This window comes from Trichomycterus rosablanca, chromosome 12 (assembly GCF_030014385.1).
Source record: "Trichomycterus rosablanca isolate fTriRos1 chromosome 12, fTriRos1.hap1, whole genome shotgun sequence".
In the NCBI taxonomy this organism is placed as follows: domain Eukaryota; kingdom Metazoa; phylum Chordata; class Actinopteri; order Siluriformes; family Trichomycteridae; genus Trichomycterus; species Trichomycterus rosablanca.
Window position 1 is genome coordinate 19,504,246 of NC_085999.1, and position 27,537 is coordinate 19,531,782.

General features: G+C 39.8%; 1 protein-coding gene across 2 annotated transcripts; it reads right to left on the minus strand.

Moving 5' to 3' along the window:
• Window positions 1–1,135: 1,135 nt before the first annotated feature.
• Window positions 1,136–25,992, minus strand: tfdp1a (transcription factor Dp-1, a). 2 transcript variants are annotated; one of them, XM_063005613.1, is made up of 13 exons: window positions 25,920–25,992; window positions 21,094–21,210; window positions 20,782–20,831; window positions 20,623–20,689; window positions 18,957–19,060; window positions 18,733–18,854; window positions 13,082–13,247; window positions 10,337–10,483; window positions 8,187–8,255; window positions 7,939–8,090; window positions 6,164–6,330; window positions 5,851–5,920; window positions 1,136–2,285 (listed from the first exon to the last, which is right to left on the minus strand). In XM_063005613.1, the coding sequence occupies exons 3-13, from the start codon at window positions 20,791–20,793 to the stop codon at window positions 2,147–2,149; spliced, it is 1,215 nt and encodes a 404-aa protein (XP_062861683.1). In that variant the 5' UTR covers window positions 20,794–20,831; window positions 21,094–21,210; window positions 25,920–25,992; the 3' UTR covers window positions 1,136–2,146. The 2 variants fall into 2 exon arrangements, with proteins under 2 accessions (XP_062861683.1, XP_062861684.1); XM_063005614.1 differs by having other exon boundaries at window positions 25,900–25,987.
• Window positions 25,993–27,537: the final 1,545 nt, after the last annotated feature.

Sequence of the window (27,537 nt, forward strand, 5' to 3'; positions counted from 1 at the left end):
AGCACAAAGGCGAGTTCATATGTGGATCAGCATTAATCCTCTACTCTTGGCAGACGCCATCAGAGGTCGTGATTCGCTCGTTTATGAGGTCCCTATCCGGCTCCCTCCCTGGATGAACAACAGCCAAACGTTGTTCATATAGCCGCCCAGCCGAGCCAGATGGCAGAGCTGAGATTCGATGCGATGTATTCGAAATCCCAGCTCTGGTGTGCTAGTGTATCTTACTGCTGTGCCACCTGAGCAGCTTGAACAAAGTAGTTATGTTTTCAGTTTTTATTTAAATTTGTAGCAGTAAATGATGCCACCCCACTACTACTAGGATGCAGGACTGGGATCCCCTGTGGTGTGATCGGACAGTCAGATGTCTACATACAGACATGATTGACTGTGTCTGAGGGGAGGATGGTCCAGGCCCTGGGATGAATTGGCATCCTATACAGGGTGTGCTGGTGAGAAAGTATGGTGTGTTTGTTTTGTTTTATTAGGATTTTAACGTCATGTTTTACTTTTGGTTACATTCATGACAGGAAACGGTAGTTTATCTTCACACAAGGTTCATCAGTTCACAAGGTTATATTGAACACACATGGACAATTTAGTATCTCCAGTTTACCTCACTTGCATGTTTTTGGACTGTGGGAGTAAACCGGAGCACCCAGAGTAAACCCACGCAGACACGGGGAGAACATGCAAACTCCACACAGAAAGGACCCGGACCGCCCCACCTGGGGATCGAACCCAGGACCTTCTTGCTGTGAGGTGACAGTGCTACCCACTTAGCCACCGTGCCGCCCAAGTATGGTGTGTATTACTCTCATATATTGATTTCGTTTTTGTTTTGTAGATGAAAACTATAGATAGATTAAATGTTGTTATTTTTGTGTTTAAACTTTATTAAAATAAATACACAACGCACACTGGAAAGGATGTTATTTCTGCATGTTGCTGAACAATAAGTTAGTAAATAAGTATTTTTAATTGTTTGGTCCCACAAGATCAACTATGTTAACTATACTTCCCTGCCTTAAGTAGGTAGCAGGACCCACACACAGAAAGAAACACAAAACTCTTATGGTCAAATGGATTATTACATCATATTACATCACCAATAAACACATTGAGTTCAATGTTTTTTAAAACATTATATTTTAATTTCCAAACTTATATTAGATTACAGAAAAGTTACATTTGATGAGTCGGTACAAGTTTATTTTTTTAAGGGAGTCCAAAAAAGAGACATATAACCCATGCTGGGATACGCATCAACAATCACACACACTCTGTAGTGTTACTGACCTGGAGAGGAACTAGAGACTAATCTTTAGAGGTTCTGATACATTATTTGTACACTGTACCTCAATTTCCTATAAACTTCAGTGGGTTATAAAGTTTGTCTGATTTCTTGATGACTGTCAGTTGTAAAACACACAGATGGAACAACTGGTGAGGTTTACCTCTAAAGCCCTAACAAAAACAAAAACATAAAAAACAGAGCTCCCTACAACAGCTGCCCACAGAATAACAGGAAGCCAAACACACAAGGAGGATTTTTTTTATACAAAAAAGCCAATAATTCATCTACTCATACAAAAAGTGTCCATAGATCCAAAGACTTACCCCGACGGGGTGAAATAGAAGCTGGCTGTGCCCATTCTTTAAACCTACAGTCTAAGAGGAGGCAACCATCTTGAATCTTCACAGGGTGAAAAGCCAGCATAAAAAAAAAAAAATAAATAAATTGTTCAAATGCAGATAGCCGAACTACTTCTTAAATGTCACTACACATTCTCCAACAGCGGTTGGTTGGCAGGCTGAGAGTTTTTTTTTTTTTTTAGAGGTCATGCTGATCCCAGTAGACACTGGAACAAGTGCAGCTACTTCAAACTGACTTTGAAAAAAAAAAAAAAAAAAAAAAAAGATCCAGCAGGACCACAGCTGGCGCTAGCACCAGACTCAGGGTTACGATTTACCAGGATAACTTGAAAGAACTGGATGAACACTCAAAGCCCATGTCCCTCAATGCCCAAATCAGGGCGATGGGAAATAGAATGTGTGCTAGAAGCAAAAGGGGGAGAAAGCTTTGTGTGTTCGATAAACCCCATGAATATAGCTGCTGGAAGATTTGTGCACAATGAGGGGGCTCAGGTTAGTCGTCATCATCGTTCTCATCGTAGTCATCTTCGTCGTCGTCATCATCCATGTAAGATACTGGAGTCTCGACTCGAGAACCACTGTAGTGCGAGTCATTGGAGCTGGAGGCCATTGTTCCATCTGCACCACCATCACTGTAGAGAGCGAGCAGCAGATAAAAATGTTAACATCTACTTACATTTTCAGCATTTAGCAGACTTAACCCTCAATTGCTTACAGTATAAGAGCCTTGCTCATGGACCCAACAGTGGCAACCTGGAAGTGGTGGGGCTTGAACCAGCAACCTCTTGATTACTAGTCCAGTTTGTTTTTTGTATTAGGATTTTAACATCATGTTTTACACTTTTAGTTACATTCATGACAGGAACGGTAGTTACTCATTACACAAGGTTCATCAGTTCACAAGGTTATATCAAACACAGTCAGTCTCCAATTCACCTCACTTGCATGTCGTTGGACTGTGGGAGGAAACCGGAGCACTCAGAGTAAACCCACGCAGATACGGGCAGAATATGCAAACTCCACACAGAAAGGACCTGGAACACCCCACCTGGGGATCGAACCCAGGACCTTCTTGCTGTGAGGCGACAGTGCTTAGCTGTCTTAGCCACCGTCCCGCCCGATTACTAGTGTAGTACCTTAATCGCTAAGCTACAACTGCCCATCTAAGCACAGACTGCTGGTTTCAATCAAGTATTCAATCCCTTAGTCACAAGTGACATCGGTTACTCTTATTAAATTGGTAACAGATAGGTGAGAACGCTGTGATTCATATTGTTTGTTTGTTGGTTTATTAGGATTTTAACGTCATGTTTTACACTTTGGTTACATTCATGACAGGAACGGTAGTTACTCATTACACAGTCAGTCTCCAATTCCCCTCACTTGCATGTCTTCGGATTGTGGGAGGAAACCGGAGCTCCCGGAGTAAACTCGCACAGACACGGGGAGAACATGCAAACTCCACACAGAAAGGACCCGGACCGCCCACCTGGGGATCGAACCCAGGACCTTCTTGCTGTGAGGAGACAGTGCTACCCACTTACTGGTCTAGTACCTTAATCGCTAAGCTACAACTGCCCATCTTGGGTTACATTCATGACAGGAACGGTCATGGAGTAAACTTGCACAGACATGCAAAACCTTCTTGCTTTGAGGTGACAGTGCTACCCACTTAGCCATCATGCCATCCGATTACTAGTGTAGTACCATAATCGCTAAGCTACAACTGCCCATCTAAGCACAGACTGCTGGTTTCAATCAAGTATTCAACCCCTTAGTCATAAGTGACTTCGGTTACTCTTATTAAATTGGTAACAGATAGGTGAGAACGCTGTGATTCATATTGTTTGTTTATTAGGATTTTAACATCATGTTTTACACTCTTTGGTTACATTCATGACAGGAACGGTTCTTCAGTGTACAAGGTTATATCAAACACAGTCAGTCTCCAATTCACCTCACTTGCATGTCTTTGGACTGTGGGAGGAAACCGGAGCTCCCGGAGGAAACCCACAGAGACACGGGGAGAACATGCAAACTCCACACAGAAAGGACCCGGACCACCCCACCTGGGGATCGAACCCAGGACCTTCTTGCTGTGAGGTGACAGTGCTACCCACTTAGCCACCGTGCCGCCCGATTACTAGTCTAGTACCTTAATCACTAAGCTACAACTGCCGGTTTCAATCAAGTATTCAACCCCTTAGTCATAAGTGACATCGGTTACTCTTATTAAATTGGTAACAGATAGGTGAGAACGCTGTGATTCATATTGTACTTACGATGCACATTTCAGGTTTTGCACTGAGGCTCGGAAGTGGTGAGCCAGCATGATAAACTGGACCACAAGACCGCTATTATCCTGCATTTTTAAATTTTACATTAAGTTTAAATGTACTCAGTTAACAAGGCTAACATTTAGTTGCTGCACTACATGGTATGTAAATCAGGTCATTTACATACAAAACAATTGACGTTTTTTATCTAACTGGATGCACCAGTACATGGAGAGACTTAATCATACAAGTGTACATTACATTATGCTCTCCAAAACACATCCATCATGAATGGCTTAATAAGTTTTGAGACACATACAAAAATCTCAGCCAGTAAAACATTTTAAATATAGGAACAATGATCTCACATTCTTCATTACAAGACTATTAACATAATTCTTTTTCCTATCATGTTCCCAGTGGGGTAGGGGGGTGTCTGGCACAACCCAGAATAACTTGGAGCAAAGAAGAAATACAGGCCAGACAGGATGGCAGTTTATTAAACAGCATCACACTTGCATGTTTACACCAAGCATGACATTTACCTTCTGGGTGTTTTGGAGGTGAAAATCAAAGTACCCAAAGAAAACTCACAAATCCCCTGGTCTGTGTGGTACTTACACTATCACCATCCTTTCCCAAAATATTATGATTAATCTTTATACAGTTGTTGCATAATAATGTCATGAAAAATATGGACAATCCAGCACACGCTTTTGCAATAGTGACTGATGCTGTGACATTTGAGTCTATCAAATGAGTTTCCTCTCAATTTGTCTTGACCGACCTGTGGCAACGCCAAGGAGTTCATAATCTCGGTACTGGTGTGCTAGCAGAATATCCTGCTGCGCCACGTGGGTGCCGGATACCTTGGTTTTTGATTTGAAGACTTTTGAACCTAGTTGTCTAGCCACAACAATGTGGCCCTTATCAAAGTCACTAAGGTTTTAATTGCTCCATTCAACACATGAACTATAAGTAACTACCATCAGCCCAATATTTTGTATATTCCTAACAGTGACATGGACAAATGTTAAAAAAATAGAAATTGCCATATGTATGTGTGTGTGAAATTCTAAATTTGATGAATGCAACACATTCCAAAAAAAAAGGTTAGGACAGAGGCATGTTTACCATTGTCCCACTTCTTCTCACTTAGACAAAGTTCAGTGATTGAGAATTTATTGGTCCATTTTCAAACAGTTTTTTTTTTTTTAATGCTCCACATGTTTTCAAGGAGACAGGTCTGGACTGCATGCTAATCAGTCTAGCATCTGCACTTTATTACTAAGAAGACACAATGTTATAAAAGGTGTACAGCACTGGGTGGCATTGGGTTGATAAAACAAAAAGGGTTCTGCCTGGAGCCTTTACAGGTGTGCAAGTTACCAATGCCATAGGCACTACAAACCTCTATATCATAACATACTTTGGCTTCTGCAGTGTTAAACTTCCAGAAAAGTCTGTGGCATTTATACAAACACATGCCAGTGCCATCCAAGTCATTCATATTGCTTTTTGGTATTACCCTTTATGCACAAAAACCTCCAGATTCTCAGACCTTTTAATAATGTTTTGCACTGTAGATGGTGAAATTCATGAACTATTGGAAATTATGCACAGATAAAAATTGTGGATTAAGCCAATCCAGACAATAAAAGTGCAAGAACTACAGGAAAAGCATTTTTAGAAAAAAACTTTTGGTGTTGTAGTGTGCAAACTATAACTTTTATTCTTAATTCCATATATATGCATTTATTTGACACAGAAATAATAAACCATCCACTGTGTCTTTCTTATTTAAAAAATGCAAATACAGAAACCAAGTTAAAGTATATACTTTACTCCAACTAGATTTACAAGTTTTAGATTGTCTGGCAAAGCCTAATTAAAAGCGTTCTGCCAGCAGCACAAAACTTACCTGCTGACGTGATATCGACCCCCATTAGCAGATGTCATGTAGACGTTACTGATTGGGCCCTGCGCCATCTCTGCATGCAAAAAAGACTATTTAATAAACTGCTATTGCCTTAAGAATAAAACTTGTATACTTTAAAATATAAAACATTTATAAAATACATAAGATGTAAGGCATTTAATTCTGTCTGTGATTAATAAAGGTTACAAAGATGCAGTATCACAATATAATTAAATTCAAAACACCTCAAGCACATTTAAGTTAAACAGGGTTCTCTTCTAGATGTAGAATAATATAAGAGTAAATTACAGCTAACCTGTGACATATGGCTCCAATGCTTTAGGCACCAGACTTTTGGCAACCTTTAAATCTTCAGCAGAGCATTTGCCTGCCTCCAGTCCACATGCCATGCCCATACGCTTCAAAACCTCAATGTCATCGTGGATCTCAAACATGCTGTCAAAGTTGAACAGGTACTCAAATCTGCATTGGCGGAAAATGTAAGAAATGCAAGTCAGTCAGAGAATCTCTTTACAGATGCAAGTGTAGATTGTAGGACACCAGCTCAATATTTGAAATAACCTCTTTCAGAAAACTAAAAAGAAGAAATTGAATGGCCAATCAAGGAAAACATATTTGTAATAACAATAGACAAATGTTGAACCTTACTTTATTACATTAACAAGTAGTAGTCTACACATTTCTCGCAAAAAAAGGTTTTAAAACATCTGTTTTAAAACTAGAAGTAGCCGAATGCATCTTTTCACCTGCACGAGGCGAGTTCATATGCGGATCAGCTTTGTGTATTGAGAGAGACACCCTGATTAACGCATTATCCCCCGTCTCTGTGCAGGCGCCATCAATCAGCCAGCGGAGGTCATAATTGCATCAGTTATGAGGAATCCCTGTTCGGCCCCCACCCTGTATGATCAACAGCCAATCGTTGTTCATGTAGGCGCCCAGCCTGCCGGATAACAGAGCTGAGATTCGAAACGACGAGTTCAAAATGTCAGCTCTGGTGTGCTAGCGTGTTTTGCAGCTGCACCACCTGAGCGTTTGTTTGTTTATTTATTGGGATTTTAACGTCATGTTTTACACTCTTTGGTTACATTCAGGACAGGACAATTTTGTATCTTCAATTTACCTTACCTTGCATGTCTTAGTTTGGACTGTAAACTTGGACTGTGAAACCAGAACTTCCAGAGAAAATTCACACATACATGGGGAGAACATGCAAACTCCACACAGAAAGGACCCGGACCGCCCCACCTGGGGATCAAACCCAGGACCTTCTTGCTGTGAGGCGACAGTGCTACCCACCGAGCCGCCCCCCTCCTTTTTTTTGCAGTAACCTTTCAAGTCATCACAGATAAATAAATGTTCGTCAGACTAGCAGGTGGTTTTAAGATTAGCAATATTTTGTAGGGTTGAGTAATTGTGACTTGGCAGTAATAACAAAATACTGTTAACTTACTACAAGATTTACTTTTAATTAAAAATTTCTAATTTGCTAAATCTTAACTGATAATGACTTTATTAAAAGCAAAATCTAACTAGCAAAATGTAAAATTCAATCAACATCTAAAAACAGTTTGATCTGCAGTATACTTTAAAAAAAAGTACACTGTACCATAATATCTAGCCTATATTAACAACCAAGGGAGTTGTTATTTGTTCTATTTGTGAACACATTTTCTCCTTATCTAGTTGTATCCAATTACCCAGATGTTTCTCCTCTAGTACTGCAGAGCCCTACCCTGAGTGAGGGTGAGGAATTGCTTCTTTGCACCAGCACAAAGTGGATTAACACTGGGATTAGTATCATATGCACTGATCTCCATTATTCCCTGTCTCTGTGCAAGCATCATCAACCAGTCAGCAGAGGGTGCAATTGCAGCAGTAATGAGGATGTTTTTTTTATCAACATGTCCTCCCTCAGACATAGCCAATCATGTCTGTGTAAGCAATAGCAGAGCTGATATTTAACTTGAGAGCTCGAGATCTCAGTAGTGGTGGGCTTAAGAGTTTAATCACTGCACTACCTGATCCCCACAACCAAGGAAACTAATAAATCATACAGAAAGTATTTACTTGTCATTGGAGATGCTGCAGTCAATAACGGTTTTCTTGCTGGTGTTTATGATGATGAAAGGCAGGTGAATTACTGAATTGTCAGGTGGTGGCCTGTTTGTTTGCTGCTCTGTCTGACGGTTACGCTGCACAAGGTTCTTGAATGCAATTTGCTGAAAACACAGAAACAAGAAACACACAAAGTAGTAAAAAAAAAAAAAAACACCTCTGAAAATAAACTGTTTTAGGTTTAACCTTGTATGTTCTACCTGTAAAATGAGCTCTTGGAGCTGTGACTGTTTTTGCTTGATTCTTTCCAAGCGTCTTTGCCTCTCAACCTGCAAGAGAGTAAAAGAGTAATACAGCAATCCTTACAGCCGGTCATCTGGAGGCATGGTATATGTTGTTAAAGATATTTTTTGTAAGTAGACTTTAAAGTTATACAGAGTCCAGCATATTTGACATTAAAGTGCATTTGTGAGAATGTGTTTTCTGTCTGTTATTTTTTTTATTCCTCTTTCTCCCCCTTTAGTGCATCCAATTGTTCAATTTGCATCGTGCTTCCTCTCTGTCTATGCCGAACCCTGCCCTGACCGAGGAGATCGAAGCTAACCCATATCCCCTCCGAAACATGAGCAGCAGCCGGATGCATTTTTGCCACCCACACATTGATGAGTTTGGCGCCACCTAGCGTTGCATGCGGAGAGACACACCCTATGGGCACTCTTCCTCATCTCTTGTGCAGGTGCCTCTAATCATCCGGCAGAGGTCGTAATCGCATTCTGACAGAGAGAGACCCACATCCGGTTCTTTGTCCCACCCCCCAACTGAGCAACCAGTCAATCGTTGCTCATACAGCCGCCCAGCCTCGAACCGGGGAGGCAGAGCTGGATTCGAAACGATGTACTCAGAATCCAGCTCTGGTTGCAGCGTGCCTTTTTTACCGCTGCGCCACCTGAGCGGCTTCTGTCTGTTATTATAGCTCGTTTCATTATTGTGCTTGCATAAGTCCAAAAATTTTTTGCTGGTCCTAGAAGCATCAGGGAACCAATATTATTGCATAACTAGCAAAAGCACATTGATTAGATAAATATGTTCTGTAAAAAACTTTAAAGATTTAAAGATTATATAAACAAAGTATGTGTAAAAAGTAGGACAACATAAAATAATGACTACATTTATATTTGCGGCATTTAGCAGACGCTTTTATCCACAGCAACAACACAAAACATCCCATAATCGACATGTGATGTGGTAACAGGCGAGAGAATCGATGGGTTTAAAAGGAGAACCCACCAAAGACTCAGTCTGTGCAAGCAATGATGGGTAATGGCTCTCCACTTTGTACCAAACTTTCAGGAGAAATGTCAGTTCAAACAAATTGTCTTTTTTACCATCTATTGTACATAATATTGTAAAAGATTCAGAGAATCTGAAATCTGAAAATCTCAGTACATGTAGGTCACAGACGGAAAGAACTAGAAAATGTGCGTGACTTTCAAGCCCTCAGATGGCACTGCATGAAAACCAGTCATGCTACTGCGATAAATACAGCCACATGGGCTCTGGAGTACTTACATCTATTCTATACAGAAACACCACCAGGCTTGATGGCTTTGAAAGCCGTAACACTGCTGTAGTACTTTGTAGCTAATGTTAGTCATTTTAATTTAATTAAGTCAGACATTATACATGTTTACAACTAAACTTTTTCTACACAGTGTTTTAATTGAAGTGTTTAATTAACCATGTTTTGGTAAACTGCACTCAGGTGACATAGCAGTAAAATACAGTAGCCGAATACCGCCAGGATATAGGAATCTCAGGGGTGCTGTTGTGCAGACTGGCCACTACACAGACATAATTGGCTATGTCTAAGGGGAAAAGGGATAGACCAACAACCTATCCACTGGGTCAATGGCGGTCCCAAGTAAAAAACAGGATTGTATCACGAAGGGCACCTGGCATAAAAATCGGTCCCAAATCAAATGTGCAGACTAGTATGATCTTTGGCAACCCCTAAGCAGGGAGTAGCCAAGAAACAAAGTACTGTGTTTTATCACTATCATCAGAAAACATCAACACTTACTTGCAGTAATGGACTGTACTTTTCTTGCCAGCTCAGTGTTGGACTTGCTATACTAACACTTTACCTTGTAAAACAGTCATTTTTGTATGAGATTAAAAACAAATTATTGTGTCAAATGTGTCAAGACAAATCTGTGAAGATTTTCATGTAACTTTCTAGTGAGCCATTTTATTTTAACTGCTCTGAAAATCATACTGGATGATTAAAAAATGGAATAAATAAAATAGTATGAGCCTCCTCAGCATAATCCACTAGATAAGCATGGATGGTAGATGACTGCTCAGCTGAGAACCAACTGCTTACAAAAACAAACACAAACAAACCACTTACCTCAAGGTTTTGGCATTCCTGAGCAGAGTTAGTGGGGAGCCCAATCCACTTGATTTCTTTTTTCTCCTTTGAAATGATGTTCATCGCCATTAACACGTTAAGGGCGTCATAGACGCGCCGCCGAATATTCTTTTGATCATACACTTGCTGAAAAGCAATGAAAAGAAATGCAATTAGGAATATTTTACACCCTAGACAAATTAAGAACCAGATTTCAAGCAACCTAATACTCAGAAACAAACACTGATGATGTACTGAACTTCAATTTAAAATTTAGCCAATGCAGATAAATCAAATGTGTATTCTTAAATACAAAACCGAAACAAAACAGTAGTAGGAACAATGGTAGCGTAGTGGGTAGAGCTTTGGGCTATCAACTGAAAGGTTAAGAGTTCGAATTCCAGCTCTGCCATGCAGCCACTGTCAGGCCCTTGAGCAAGGCCCTTAACCCTTTTTGCTCCAGGGGTGCAGTACAATTGTTCCAAACACGCTGGGATATGTGACAAAAGAATTTCATTGAATTGTACACCTGTATACGTATACACCGATCAGCCATAACATTATAACCACCTTCGTGTTTCTACACACATTGTCCATTTAATCGGCTTCACTGACCCTAAAGAAGCACTGTAGTCCATCTGTTTCTCTGCATGCTTTGTTAGCCCCCTTTCATGCTGTTCTTCTGTGGTCAGGACTCCCACAGGACCACCACAGAGTAGGTATTATTTAGGTGGTGAATCATTCTCAGCAGTGCAGTGACACTGACATGGTGGTGGTGTGTTAGTGTGTGCTGTGCTGGTATGAGTGGATAAGACAGCAGCGCTGCTGGAGTTTTTAAACACCTCACCGTCACTGCTGGACTGAGAATAGTCCACCAACCAAACATATCCAGCCAACAGTGTCCTGTGGGCAGCGTCCTGTGACCACTGATGAAGGTCTAGAAGATGACCAACTCAAACAGCAGCAATAGATGTGCGATCGTGTCTGACTTTACATCTACAAGGAGGACCAACTAGGTATGAGTGTCTAATAGAGTGGACAGTGAGTGGACACAGTATTTAAAAACCCCAGCAGTGCTGCTGTGTCTGATCCACTCATACCAGCACAACCACTGATGTCAGTAACACGTTACTCTAATTTGACCACATTTTTCAGTAACAAGTAATCTAACGCGTTACTATTTCCAATCCAGTAATCAGATTAAAGTTACTTATCCAAGTTACTGTGCGTTACTATTTTTGCGTCTCGGAGAGTGACGTCTGGCCTATGCGACAATTAAGTCACGAGCTGCGTCTGGAATCGCATACTTACAGAGTATGCACTAGATTGGAGGAAGTATGCACTACTCTGCCAGTAAATAAGTACAAACTTTCAGTACAGAAGTGTACAGTATGCACACAACACCGCTACGTACTACACGTGGGGACGTGATGACGTAATATCACCATAGTTACAGACTCATTACAAACCCTACTCGCCAAAATTTTGGATATTTATCGTCTTTTTGTTATTTATGTCTCTTAAAATTTTATTTTATTTATCTTACTTACACTTGTGAACAGAGGACTTAGTTTTCCGCGTCTTTCTTGTTTCTTATTCCGCTTCAATCGCCTACGCAGCTCCAGTTGCATTACGGCAGCTGCTGAATGTAACTAATAAAGTAACTTGTAATCTAACTTAGTTACTTTTAAAATCAAGTAATCAATAAAGTAACTAAGTTACTTTTTAAAGGTAACTATGCCATCACTGAGCACAACACACACTAACACACCACCACCATGTCATTGTCACTGCAGTGCTGAGAATGATCCACCACATAAATAATACCTGCTCTGTGGTGGTCCTGTGGGGGTCCTGACCATTGAAGAACAGGGTGAAAGCAGGCTAAAAAGGTATGTAGAGAAACAGATGGAATACAGTCAGTAATTGTAGAACTACAAGTGCTTCTATATGGTAAGTGGAGCTGATAAAATTGACAGTGAGTGTAGAAACAAGGAGGTGGTTTTAATGTTATGGCTGATCAGTGTATATGACAAAAAGGCATTCAAAAAGAAACAATAAAATTGCTCTACAAAACCTTAAAAAAGTAATTATCAGTAGTCCATTTTAAAGGCTGAATATCCTTAAAAACCCTAAACTACACAGCTCTACCCACGATTTAGGTTTGTTTCCATTTCATTCGTTTTTGAAGCATGTACATTGATATATGAGAAAGATCAAACAGAGAGCACACTATTTACATGTTAGGTTTCCACTGTTTACTTGATGACAGAGCCAGAGAACTTATTTATTTATTTTACAATTATTCCAAAATGTTAACAGTAACAGTAGCAGCTGTCCTTACTGATGCAGTATAGGCACTTTGAGTCAAAGCTAATTTCAGTTATACAGTTCTCCGAGGTTTGACATTTCCGTTATATGGTGCATTCTTGGGTGACTAAAGCAGAAGATGCTGACTCATGTGCCTCGAACAGTGTAATCCACACCAACAAGGCAAAACCAGCACATGTCCCATGCAAACAATTAATCACTCTCTAAAAAAAGTCTCTCACAATGTACATTTTTGGTCAGAGATAGTCTTCACTTATGAACCAGGACAGTGGACCTAGTGTTTAAGAACTGCTACTATTACTACTACATTTAACACACTGTCCAGATCAATCTCACACAAACAAACGCAACAGATTTATCTCTGCTAAAGTTCACTGGTCATTGCTTTGAACAGACACCTCAATGCATACTCACCGCATCATTTGGAGAGATGTGGTTGTCACCTGAGCTGAATTCAGCCACCAGCTCATCTGCCACTTCATTATATGTGGTGACACCTTTTTTCTGTACCTTTTCACAGACCTTCATAGAGAAATGCCTCAAACCTTTGCCATTCTTCTCCCCTTTCTTACTTCTTTTCCTGTAGACCAAGCAATAATACATGAACACAGCTGTAAATGATTCCCTAACAATTGAAAAGTAATTGCTTGGTGAATGCTGTTAAATTAATGCTTAAAAGGGGGCTTGATTTGAATAAAGAGTAGCTACACATGATAGACTATATTTCAAAACAGTGGACACTCTTTTCCAAAGCAACAATTGTGACCGAACGCAATCCAAGCATTTGAAGGTTAAAGATCTTGTTTAATGGCCCAACAGTGGCAACCTAGCAGTTGTGGAGCTTAAACCAGCACTTTTCTGATTACTAGTCCTGTATCTAAACCAGTTATTGGTTCAAAAAACTGCCATTTGAGGCACCCAGGTGGCACAGCGGGATATTCCGCTAGCACACCAACGCCAAGATTCTGAACTCCTCGGTTCGAAACTCGGCATTGCCACCGGTCGGCTGGGCGCCATCTGGCGGACACAATTGGCAGTGCCTGCAGCAGATACTAATAGACCACTGAAGTCGTGCGTCATTCTGTAGTCCTTGTTATGCCCATATTTGGAGACCCGGGTCTAACTCAGATTTCCTATGGGAAAAATGAACGGGGTTTTCAAAAAATCGACTAATGCATCCTGTGCTAAATAAATGTTCAGAACCCTGTACGTTTTGTCCTGTGTACATTTTTCTCCTGTACATCACTGGATCCTCTGAATTACGAGGTTGTTAAAGGGTCGTAATACTAATAATGCTACACGAAAGCTAATGCTACTGCACATTAATTAGACGTCACTGAACTACACCAATCTAATCAACGGAACGAGCGGCTCGCTTTTGGTAAGTACAACCAAAGGCGTAACACCCGACCATCCTTGCTTTCTACTTTAATGTAGCTACCTACTAAAAATATAAAGTAAAACTTGTGAATATCACTGTTACACTGGTGAATCGTGCTGCTTTGTGCACACGATTTTTAAGAGGCTTATAAAAGAAAGAAAAAAGAAAACATTGAGGCTTCCAGTTTAGTGACGTCAATTCAGTGCGCAGTAGCATTAGCTTACATGTAGCATTATTCATATTTTGACTCTTTAATGACTTCATAATTCAGAGGATCCAGTGATAATAGACAGAAGAATCTCCATAAAACAAAACGTAACAGCTTTGGAACATTTTTTATGACTACAGGATGCGAGAGAGGCAATTTGCGAAATCTCCATTCATATTTCCCACTCAAAATTTCTCTTAGACCCGGGTTACCAAATATGGACATAACAACATGGCGTGGCCTACAAAATGATGAAACGACTTCAGTGGTCTATTAGCCACCGTATCTGCAGGGTGGGGGCCGGACTACGTGTGGTTGGGTGGGTCTTCATACACTGTGTAAGGACCCTGATTGGCGGAAGAGACTACATTCTGTGCAGAATGCTGGCGCGAGAAGAGGAGGGCTGTGCATTTGCATTCCTACATTTGGCACTGAAATTAAAATAGCACCCAACAATTTGATTCTGATTATATAACCATCAGAGCCGAAAGTGTTCTAAAATGCTGGAGAAGTACCGCATTGTATTAACTTTAATCATATCCGCTAACAACTCTTATGCAAAGACTTGGACAACACTGGCTAAATTCAATTTTTTGTTGATTAAAAAAAATCTTCACTATCACATTTTTTATTTGCTATATATTAGGGGAAACAAATGAAAACAAATCTGCCATAACTTATGTATGCCATCTTATGACCCTTTTCCCATGTGTATTGTTCAAGGGAAGATGGTTTTTAGTGCTTGTAAGCAGGATTTAAAATCCAGTACGTTGGTAGAGTCAGCAAGGATCAGAGCCATGAGAGGGGCATAACCCTTAGCTGTATAGAACGAGCATAGGTGTGGAAAATTTACCTCGTACATATATTGATCAGCTACCACTGCTGCAGATACTTTGTTCGTGAACTTGGAACCATCAGTATACATCAGAAAGTAAGATGGAAAGAAAACTCTTGAATGTTGTAGAATTCCCTAAGGTATGTAATTGGGTGGGTAGTAAGCTTCCTGTTTAAGCAATGTCTAATATGACGTTTGAGTTCATAAGTGTCCAGGGCAGGATCTAGACTTTCTTCAGTGCTGTGACATGCACGGTGTAGGATATCTTGGTGCTGTAAGTTAGGCCTAGGAATTTGGTCGTCTCTATGGGAGTCCTGTCCAGACGGAGATCCGGTTCAGGGTGTAGGCCTCATCTCTGGCACACATGTAACCCAATTGTCTTATTTTTGGACATCTTAAAGTGGGATAGTGATCGACTATTGGTGGTTTTTATTTTTTACTAATTTAAAGGTGGAGTATTTGTCCTGTATCCAAGGTTGTCCACATATGAACTGCAGAATGTGCCTGGAGGTATTTCTTTGACTATGCTGTTGATCTTGAGGTAAAAAAGGGGGACAAGACAGTATGCTCCCTTGCGGGAATCCCATCTCCTGTGGGTGGTGGTTTGAATATGTATTGTTAATTTTAACCCTAAACTGTCTATTTGTCAAAAAGTCACTTATGAGGATGGGAAGGGGACCCCTAAAGCCAGCCTAATGTAGATCTTTGAGAATGCCATATCTCCAGGTTGTGTAAGTTTTTTTTTCTAAATCAAAGCAGACTATGACAGCAGAAGGCTTTGTGAACAAAGGTCTTTAATCTGATTAAGTTGTTTGTGTTCCTTCCTGTTCCAAAGCCACTTCGGTCTTCATTTATCACATGTTCCTGTTCTAACTGCCACACAAGCTGATTGCCAATCATTCATTCCACTGTCTTGCAGAGATGGCTTTTTAGAGCAATTGGTTTATATAGTCCAGCAGCAGGCATTTTATCTGGTAGTGCATGTTATCTGGGCCAGCTATTGTATTATATGCAGGACTGTCTTGGGTGCGTTTGATTGGGTCGTTTTGACTATAGTAGCTAAGGATCTCACAAATTTAAATGGAATAATGTAGGTATTGTGTTTTATAAGTTGATCTTGATCTGCTTGACAGTAATAACATCTTTGGGAGCTAGTTCCACAGCCGTTTCCTTCTCTGCAATGTTCTCAAGCTCCCTACACAGGATGATGCTCTTGCAGCTATTTAGAGCTGAGTGAATTTTCAGTTTGAACCTTTCAAACATTCCACTAATTTCTCATTTTTGTCCTAATCTTACATTTTCTTTGGTCTTTTTCCAGTTCCTGCAATGGCCATAATGCCTTTGCAAATTGCAAAAGAGAAGAGTTGGGTCAGAGGCATGTTGTCAGAGTTTGTGTGGATTTCACAAGGATGAATTTAGGCCAGTTCTCAATGATTCCAAAGGGTTCAATCCAGCAAGCGGATCTGGCAAGGTTAGTATTACTTTTAGGGTTTCGCTCAGTATCCATGATTGTACCATCATGGTTTCATCACTTTTGCTCCCCATCCACCTTGGAGCCCAACAAGGGGATGTACAGAGCCGTGGAACTCCAGCGATTGTACACCAGGGATACAAAGGTGACTCAAACAGCCTGGTGTAATCTGCGTTTAACTGACTAAGTCAGCACCTTTTAGGGATCTCGTGAGGTATACAACCTAGAGCATGACCTAACCAGCCGGTTGATTGGATCAGGCCTCTCCAACCTCCTGTCTACAGGATGTAGGAGCCAATGTACTGTGTTGGAGGCATGGCAACCACAGTCACCACTCCCCTCAGACACAGGTTGCACCTCACGGCAAACAAGACACTCCATATGTTTGCCCTTTAAAAACAGCAAGGGGGTGGGGGTGGGTGCTGAGGAACTACTCTATCCCAAGCCTTATGATGCTGCAATGTCTGTAGTGGCAATCATCCATAAATGTTATAATCTGGGCACCTCTATGCCCATGCCAGCTCCAAAGAATGCAAAGCAATTAAGAGAGCAGGGCCAGTTTTAAAATGATATTTAATACAAAATTTCTCTGGTAATTAATGCTCATCACAATGTACTCATACTAATGTGCTGCTTATCAACTATGAATTTCATGATCTGCATGACTAGTATTACCTTTTTAACAATAACTAAACTTCTGAAATTATTAATACAAATTAAACATATATTAAATTGATGAATGTGTTGACTGGCAAATGAAATAGTTTTTTCTAAGCATTCAAACTACCATAATTTAGTAACAAATTACATTCATTGGTGACATAATTCTCACCATGTTTTTTAATTTAATGTGGTCTTTTCTACCCTTAATTCTACAGGCATCTTGGGCTATACCAGAAATGTTACATCCTCCTGATTTGAATTAGATTAATAATAGGGCTTGCACCGATCCGATACTCTGTATCGGTCCGATATTGGTCCAAATCACTGGATCGGATATCGAAGGAAAAAAAACGTGTAATCAGACGATACTGTTGCTTAATGTAAATAACACTTAATGTAAATAAGGCCATTCTGAAATTAAAACACACTGATCTACTTAAACTTTTAGCATTTTAAAAAAATCATCTACTACTGCCGCATCTAAAAACACTGTTTTACAGCGTGTCGTCCAAAGTGTCTACAATTGGAAGATGTGGATGTCAATCAAACGCGATGGACCAATAAGAACTGACGCAGTGTTCAGTTAAGATTTTCCGTTAAAGTTTTTATTAAAAAACTATTTACTTTATTACAAACCAGAGTGTGCTTATTAAAAAACCCTGCTGGAATTTGAAGAAGACATCTGTGGCTAAACGAGAAACGGTGTAGTTTGTTTTATTTCATAACACTAATAGATTAATCGTTGAGGATGTGAGATATCTCCAAGTCGGGACAAGATAGACACATTTGTTTATTTTTTATTATTTAATTGTTTCATTTTTATTGTTTATAAATATTTTTTATTATTTATTTTATATTTTTTCTCTGCCTCTTCAAGGTGTAGACTTGAGAGTTGACAGATCTAGAATTTTATATTGAAATTATAATTTATTTGTTAAATACAGATAAAGTTTAAATTTTAGCACTTTAAATTTTATTTTAAATGTTTGTACGGTGCTGTTAAACAAGCCAAAATTACTGCTAAATGTTCTGTGTGTAAAATTAAAAATAAAAACAGCAGTTTTGCATAAGTGTGATGTTGTAGGTTCTGTATTTATTCCTTTAGAATATTTGTTTCACAGTCTGAGCTGTTATTTAGATAGCTAGTTTAACCATGGTGCATTGAGACATGTATTATTACTGTTTAGTTGTTTGAATCAAATTGGTATCGGTATGGGCAGATACTCAGTTTGCAGTATCAGTATTGGACATTAAAAAAATGGTATCGAGCCAGCCCTAATTAATAATGACATTACACTATATCAGTTATTAAACTACAAAGACGAGGTCTGTAAATGAACAGAAATTATTAATTTGTTGCTTGCCTGGTCTCACCAGACTGAATAGGGTGCAAAATTATTTAACATTAGCAGTATTAGGTGAATGTTTCAGTGATAATGTAATTAATGCCGCAAGATGATAATCTCAAATAATAAGTGCAGATAAGAAAGCTTCAAGGGAGGCTTACCCTGAGGACCATGGTGAGGCATCAGGAGCTTGGCTCTGAGTGATGAACTGCTGGCTGGGTGTATGAGGACTGTTCATAAGCAGCACACTGGAGCCACTTGGCCTTTGAGGTGTCCCGATGACCTGTAACATGCACAAGAATACCATTAACACATAATACAAAATAAATATCTTTAATAATAATAGTATTGTTTTTTTTATCCATTGTGTCATGTAAGTACATACCATCTGTGGTGTGATGTTGACATTTGATGGCCCCAGCGTTTTTGGCAAAAGTTGTTTTCCCACTGCAATGGACTGGGGATGTACAGTCACTAAGGACAAAACTCCTACAAAACATCAAAGTGACAGTCCGTTTAACCCAGTACACTTCAATAAAGCAATACAAAGCCTCAGCTGTGTTAACATGGTGACCACTGAAACTATTTTAAACATGAAGTTTCACACATTTCACACTAACGGTTGCAAGGACGACTTAACCAATATGCAAAAAAAAGCATTTCTAAATTCACTGGCTGCTTTCAGCAGCTGCAGGCCATCAGTCTTAAACAAAATTGTTACCTTGCTGTATTTGGTACACAAGTGTTACAAATTCAAATCTGAAGGGTTTCCTAAATAAACACCAAGTTTCAGTTTCTTGGCTTAAATACTAAATTTGTATAAGATCCGACATTCAACACAACTAATTAATCCATTATTTCTTTTTGTTTATTTATGTATTTTATTCATTAGGATTTTAACGTCATGTTTTATACATCTTGGTTACATTCATGACAAAACAGGTAGTTACTCGTTACACAAGATTCATCAGATCAAGTCTTTAATGTCAAACACAGTCATGTACAATTTTGTTTCTCCTATTCACCTCACTTGCATGTCTTTGGACTGCAGAAGGAAACCGGAATCCCCCAAGAACACACACAGACATGGGAAGAACATGCAAACATCCACACAGAAAGGACCCGGACCACTCCACCTGGGAATTGAACCGAGAATCTTCTTGCTGTGAGGCGACAGTGCTACCCACTGAGCCACCATGCCGCCTTTTTTTTTTTTGTTAATCACAACAAGTCATTCCCAGAAACACTTGACGCAAGGCAAGAACAGACCAGGACAGGGCGGCAGTCTATCACAGAGCACTGAAAACTTACTCATTTCATAGCTTACACCCAAGTTAAATTAAGAACAGCCTGTCCACCTGTATGTTTTTAAAGGAAACCCATGCAGATATGGGAAAAACATGGAAAACTACAGACATGAATCCAAGACAATGTTCACACACAGGTTCCCAGATGCTCCCACATTTTGCTGTGCAGCACCCACTTTACCAGTACGGCCGCTATGCTGCCACCACACAAATCCTGCACTCATCACTTTGATGTTTGTATTATTTTGTGGTGGCAATCAAGCTCGCGAGAAGTTAAATGTTAGATTAGTTTAAATTTCAGCTACCAAAGCTCAGAGCATTAGTAATAAAGATAATATTTACACTAGCCACTGTCCCTATCCTTATGGTGAATTTAAAGTGGACTTTTTTAAACAGTTAAAAAAGCCTGCATTATCTCCTAATGTTACAGAATCAAACTATTTTCTGAGATCTGTTAATTGTTTTTGAACAACTTCTATTGCTCTTTTAAATTATATGCTTACTAGTCTACATAGCCGGTTTTGTTTGTTTTTACAAAGCCATGTTATTACCATAACTGGTTTTATGTTTAACAATAAAAGGCTTTTTTATATGCAGAATTAATGCAAATTGTTGCATAAAGCCATAGCAGTTTCTTTAACCATCAATGCCTATTAATGAAGGCAAAGACACCATGTACACAACCTTAGCCACAAACATATCTTTTTAAAAATGCATGCTAAGCAATAAGGTTATTTTTCTTACCTTTGGCCGGACTCAGATTCTGGTCAATAAAAACCTTTAACTCCCCATTGGCCTCAATCAGACCAGCCTGTTGGGAGAAAGGCAGTGACAGGCTTAATGCTTACTGTGATCTGGAAACAATATTTCCCATGCAATCAAAAGCAAAAAATAAAGACTCACATCTTTGGCCATTATCCTTTGGGAAGATGAGCAAAGTCCAAAGTGTACACCTGGAAAAGACACAGTGCTTATTGGCACAAAAGTACATAATCAGTAGCAAAAATAAAAAACTGATGCTGAATGACCACTTGTGCTTTGTAGTAAACACAGCTTGGCTTGGTTGGCCAGAACCACTGTACTAAGATAGCTACACTGCCTTAGGAAAGGTTTGCTTCATAAACAATTTAAAAAAATGTTGTCATTGTCTTTAAATAATTTAATAAATACCTCTAGTAATTACAAAACTAGCTTTGATCTCATTCAACACATTACCTTGTCAACTCTTGCTTGCTGATGCACCACTGTAAGAAATCTGTGTATCAGCAGTTGTCAGTCACTTCATTTCACAACCCATCTCTTTGCAAGGTCTATCAGTGTGGTAGGAACTGTCTACAAAATAGATAAAAACAAAGTTTATTAAGGATTCAGTTAGGGCTCAAATCCTAGTATGTACAAAACTAAAAAGAAAAAAAAAACATCCTTATGGCACTGAACTACAGTTAGATTGGCAATGTCAGTTCATCTTTTCAAGCTAAATCAATAAGTCATTCCTCATTGGAACGACTATGTACAACGGTCACTCTGCAATGTAAAACAAATGTACATTATAAAAGCATGAATTTAAACGTCCTTATTATCGTTCAAGAAATTCGCTTAATAAAGCTTGACATTCTGGTCTGATTATAAAGTTTAAAATTTTAGGTTAAATTTCATGCAGTTTGTAAAAAATCTAAAAAGAAACATGTGACTTTCACAATTTATTGTAGATTGATTCTGGTTAAAAAAAGTTAAGTGTAGAATAGTGAGTGAAAAAGGCAATAATCACCCATGTAAAAACCTGGTTTTAATTTTTTTTTTCTATTTTTTCCCCACTTTTCCCCCCCCAATTTTTCTTCCCTAATCCAGTCGTGTCCAATTACCCTGAATGCGTCCTCTATACTGATTCGACCCTTCACCACTGACTGAGAACGCCTTTCAATTGACATATGCCCCTGGCACGTAGTCAGTACAGACCTCATTTTTCACCTGCACGAGTCGAGTTCATACACTTGACAGGCACTGTGTATGGAGGGCCACACCCCCATCAGCATTATTCCTGCCCTGTGCAGACGCCATCAGTCAGCCAGCAGGGGCCGCAGTCGCACCAGTTATGAGGACCTACGATCCGACTTTTTTACCCTCTAACCCTGAACAACAGCCAATCGTTGTTCATGCTTTCACCCAGCCCAGTCGGAAAGGCAGAGCTGAGATTCGATACGATGTATTCGAAACCCCAACTCTGGTGCGCTAGCGTACTTTATCGCTGCGCCACCTGAGACTTGCCACAAAACCACTTCAGTGTCAAACCTGATTTATGTAGTTTTGCAGAGATCGTTGTTTGTCCAACAGGTTCTCCCATCTCTGCAAAGGAATTCTGGAGGTATTTTATAGTGACTGGTTTGTTCTTTCTTAGCTCCCTGACCAAGGCCCTTCTTGTAAAGATGCCCAGTTTGGCCAGAAGACAAAGTAAGAGGGTTTAACATTGTGCCTTGATCTATGCCACAATTTAAACGATTCACTGACAGTTGCTTGGACTTCATGGATAGTTTTTTTTTTTTTTTTTTACAGTGCACTGTTAATTGTGGGCCTTTATGTCCCCAGTTCATGTCTTTCTGAACTTTGTCCAATCACTTAAAACTCCAACAGGTCGACTACAATTGAGTTCAAGACACGTCTCAAGAATAATTAAGCCAACCAGGATGCACCTGAACACAATTAGGAGTGCCACAGCAAAGGTATTAATGGTTTGTAATTTCTTTATTTTTCCATTTAATCAATTAAAATACAAATTACAATTACATCCATTAGAACTGCACAACAAAAAGCGCAGAAAGGCAAGGGGTCTAAATACATTGCAAATCTAGTGTATGTTTGTTTGTTTGTTTATTATGATTTTAACATCATGTTTTACACTCTTTGGTTACATTCATGACAGGAAAGGTAGTTACTCATTACACAAGATTCATCAGTTCACAAGGTTATATCGAACACAGTCTTGGACAATTTAGTATCTCCAATTCACCTCACTTGCATGTCTTTGGACTGTGGGAGGAAAGCCACGCAGACACGAGGAGAACATGCAAACTCCACACAGAAAGGACCCGGACCACCCCACCTGGGGATCGAACCCAGGACCTTCTTGCTGTAAGGCGATCAATCATCCTGTCACTAATGCTGGTCCCTGCTCCTGATTGGGGAGGACGAGGCTGCTCCATGCCCCCTCCGACACGTGCACAGCAATTAAACATCTTATCACCCATCTTATCACTTGACGAGTGCAGTGCAGTACAGCGCTGTGTACGGAGAGCCACACCCTCTACCGCACTCCTTTCCCATCTCGGTAATCGAGATCGTAATCGCACTAGTCTGAGAGAGAGTCCCCATCCGGCTTAATCCCGCCCCTATCTGAACAACAGGCCAATCGTTGTTCATGTGGTCGCTCAGCCTCAGCTGGCAGGCAGAGCCGAGATTCGATACGATGTTTTCGAGATCTCGGCTCTGGTGAACAGCGTGTGTTTTTACCGCTGCGCCACCTGAGCGGCAGGAGGGTGTATTTTAAACCCAACAAACATTAACTGCATTATGGGCAATGGGTTGGTTTTAGAAAATTAAGGACCCAAAGCAGGAGTAATAACAATAATAACAGTCTAATAAAGTCTAATTTAGTCTAATAAATCCCAACTTTAAGCTAACTAATAGTCTGTGGAAAGACCTCAAAATCGGTGCACGCCACCACTCTTTTATATCTGTTATATCTGCCAAAAGTATTTCAGGCAGGTTCTAAACAATTATACTACATTTACATTACATTTTCAGCATTTAAGCACCAAAGTGACTTATAGTTATGACTAAATACAGTTTGAGCATTTGAGGGTTAAGAACTTGCTCAGGAGCCCAACAGCGGTGGTGGTGGTGAGGCTTGAACCGGCAACCTTACGATTACCAGTCCAGCATCTTAACCACTAAGCTACTACTGCCCTACTACAGCAATTTTAGTTCCATTTTAATTAGCTTTCCAGCATTTGTCTTAGTTAAAACCAAGTGTCTAATAAAGTGCATTATCTGATTAATCAGATGTGGTGGGATACCTATTATGGCACTGTATAAGTACCACTATGCCGCCAAAAAGGCCATCCAACGTTTCGGAGTTTTAAAGATGTTTTTTGCTTCACTGGTTTATCTAAAAATCAGTTTGACATACCAGGATCACATCGTTGCACATTGTCTATGGAATGCATAACTAAAACGTGACTGCAATATTCAATCTGACCAAGTTCTGTATAACTTGTGATCATGTGCAATCAAAGGAGATTATTCTGAATAGATCCACGTTTTGTTCTACGTGGTAAACCACGCGAGCCAATATCCCAAACACGTATCTTTGCTCAAGATCAACTTGTTTGCGGGGGGTAAACCATCAACAAACAGGTCAAAGCAAGCAAAAGGTACAATGTGAAGCATGTTAGCAGAGTTAGCCGAGTAGCTTAGCTGCTGTGAAAGGGAACACGTTGTTTTGCAGGGAAAGTCTCGTTTAAATGCACACAAACCGAGCTCGCTGCTGCTTATTTGTGCAAACAAGCGAAGCAAATTCTAAAGCAGAAATCTGTGATAGATCGGCCAAGTAAAAGTGCTCTATGGAAACTTTCCATTGAACTTAAGATAGCATGAAGACTGTGCAACCCTACCTTCTTAGGTCCTGGGGTTTTTGTTGGCAAAGCTCGCTAGCTTAGCTTTGAGTATAGAGGAAGAGGAGGTCTAAAAGCCCCGATTACAACAGGAAATAATAACCCAAATACTAATCATACAAAAGCTTCAAATCGCATTAAAATCTTGTACAAGTCATGGATTAGGTTGACGTTTTTAGTCTGCACAGACAAAAAGTTCAGTTTGATCACTGATCTCATTATGTCTCAGCAGTGTGCTGACATGCATCAACAAAATGGATGCGAACATGATTAACACAGCAGCTGCTTATCCCCACACAAGGTTTAATTTTATTAGAACAGTTATTTTATCCTATACGACTATTATCTTCACACACATCCGCGCTGTTTGTGTTTTAAAGTCAAAGATCGGAGCCAGTGTTAATACATGTGCCACCTTACGTTGCGTTACTTACCTCCGAGCAACCTGATATTTTAAACATGTAAGATGTATAGACTGAACTATAGGGTCACACGCGTTTCTTTAAAGACTAAACCACTGCATTAGATTACTACTTTAGAAAACATTCAAACGATTGTCCTAGGCCAATGCATTTGCTAGGTCAGCCATTTTTACATGCCATTTCTCGACTGTTCATGTGTCACAGGCCTGGACGATCAACGACTACGAGAAGCAATTCTTACAAGCTTTTAGGATTTAAAAAAAACATAAATAGTTACACATTAGTTATTGTCAATTCATGCCAGATCGTCGTTATAAAAGTAGGAAAAAACATAGGCAGACATTGGTGCCGTTAGCTGTTATAGTAGATGTATGGTAGATGGGCAGCAAATCAAATCCTCATGTTTGAAATGAATTTGTATACTTTAATTAGTACTTATCAGACGTTTCAAGTACACCAAAAGGCACAAATGCAAACGCAGTGCTAAACAATGAGCATAACGGGTTGCAGCTATTATTTCTATTCCTGGAGCTTTCAGGCGAGTAAACCAGGCGCTATCATTTCCAAGACTGCAGTATTAACACAATGCACAAAGTATAAATACGCCAAAACCACGTAGTGAAACGTGACATTTGTCGTTTACAACGAACAGCTGAATAACTTTAGGATGCGCTAAAGGCATAATTCAACCCGGTTTATCATGTTATAGCAGAAGGTATGTAAAGCTAGCAGGCAACGCAGCGACACTGCTTATTTACCTTACAAGCTACAGACAGCTACCATTCACTAGCTAGCTCACTCACTAGTCACCGCTCAGCTACCTCCTAACCATAGCTAGCCTGTTAGCTAACATAAACAAACCACAACCCGTCCTGTGTGACCGTGCCTCTATTAGATAAGTAATACTTAATAAAGACTATGCTAATGCTAACCCCGCAATGGTGCTGCTTACAGTTGAAATGTTTCAGTTTGTCCAGCGCTGAATGAAGCACACACGCTCCTCCAGTACAAACTACTCCCTCTCCTCTCCCGTACAAAACTGAGCTTGGCGGTGTCTGCCACACACCAACGCTGATTGGTCAGTCTCACCCGTGACGCTTCTGAATCGTTGTCCACAAAACGACACGCCTTTTGCAAATCTGATTGGCTAATAAGGTGCAAATCCGCGTGTCATTGGTCAGCTTTATAAAGCGCCACCCTTATAGTTTGACCTCAGGATCAGTGGGTGGCTCTTTCAGCAGCGGAGGGGAATAGTAAAAGTAAAAGTACAGCCCGGGAAAGACTTCCAGTTTCAGTTTTTATATTCGTTTAAACGATTCATTTTATTTTCTAAATGTTAATGTTTTCCAAACGTATTACTGCTTCGATAAGCAAACCTGCTGACATTTAATATGCGGATTTAAGCCTTCTAATTTTCTTGGTTCATTTTGACAGAATTGACTGCATGAACAAATACAGACAACAAAAGCAATTTTATAAATAAAAAAAGTCCCAATTGTCCTCCCAATCTAGTCATACCCATTTACCCGATTGCATTACAGTTCCTCTCTACTGATGCTGATCTCCATCTCTGATTGAGGAGAGCGAGACTAACACACGCCCCCTCCGACACATGCACAGTAGCCGACTGCATCTTTTCACCTGCACGAGGCGAGTTCATATTCAGATCAGCTTTTGTGTACAGAGCGCCACACCCTCGACTCTGTGCAGGCTCTATCAACCAGCCAGCAGGCCGTAATTGCATCAGTTATGAGGAGTCCCTATCCGACTCCCACCCTGTATGAACAACAGCCAATCGTTCATGTAGCCGCCCAGTCCAGCCGGATGGCAGAGCTAAGTTTCGAAGTGACGCGTTCAAAATGTCAGTTCTGGTGTGCTAGCGTGTTTTACCACTGCGATCCTGAGCGGCAAAAAAGTTAAATCCTTGCAAACTGCAAGAACAAGCATTAAGAAAACCCAGTGACAAGCTACAATATTTTAAATATCATTTTAAAGTGCTTTAAACATTTAATTTATTAATTTATAGTAGATTTTAATAGTACAAAGATTTTAATAGTACAAAGTAGATGTATAAGTACATAGATGAAGTACATAGATGAAGTGTATGCTTAATAATTTTTTACAATTATTTCAGAGATCTGCACAATTTGTGTTTCACAATTTGATGTGAGGTTTATTAATTGGAGATCAGTCTTTCACATTGAAGGAATTGGAAGAATTCTGACTTACTCCTCTTCAAAAAATTGCTTTAAATTGCTTTTCCATTCAAATTGGAGGGCTTTTGAGCATTTATTATCAATCAATATGATATAAGTAAGCTTTTATAACCCACTTGCTTTGAAGATTCACAAACTAGAAAAATAATTCATGATTCTGTCTATTAAAGCAAGTCAACTACACAATGAAGCAGAGAGACACACTTTTACTTCTATGTTTTTGTAGAATGCTGTGTGAGCTTTGTGCAAGATGTAACAGAAACAGTTATACTGTTAACTTAGTTTATAGAACACTATACCAAAAGACTTGGAGGCATTAAGCAAATATGAGACTAGCCCCCTGTAACCCTGACC

What these genes read in the sequence shown, in the direction of transcription:
- tfdp1a (XM_063005613.1), bottom strand. An exon ending in GAATCTGAGTCCGGCCAAAG is followed by an intron (nt 19,061 to 20,622) that starts GTAAGAAAAATA and finishes GATGTTTTGTAG; the next exon opens with GAGTTTTGTCCTTAGTGACT. An exon ending in TGCAGCATCTCCAATGACAA is followed by an intron (nt 6,331 to 7,938) that starts GTAAATACTTTC and finishes CCGCCAATGCAG; the next exon opens with ATTTGAGTACCTGTTCAACT.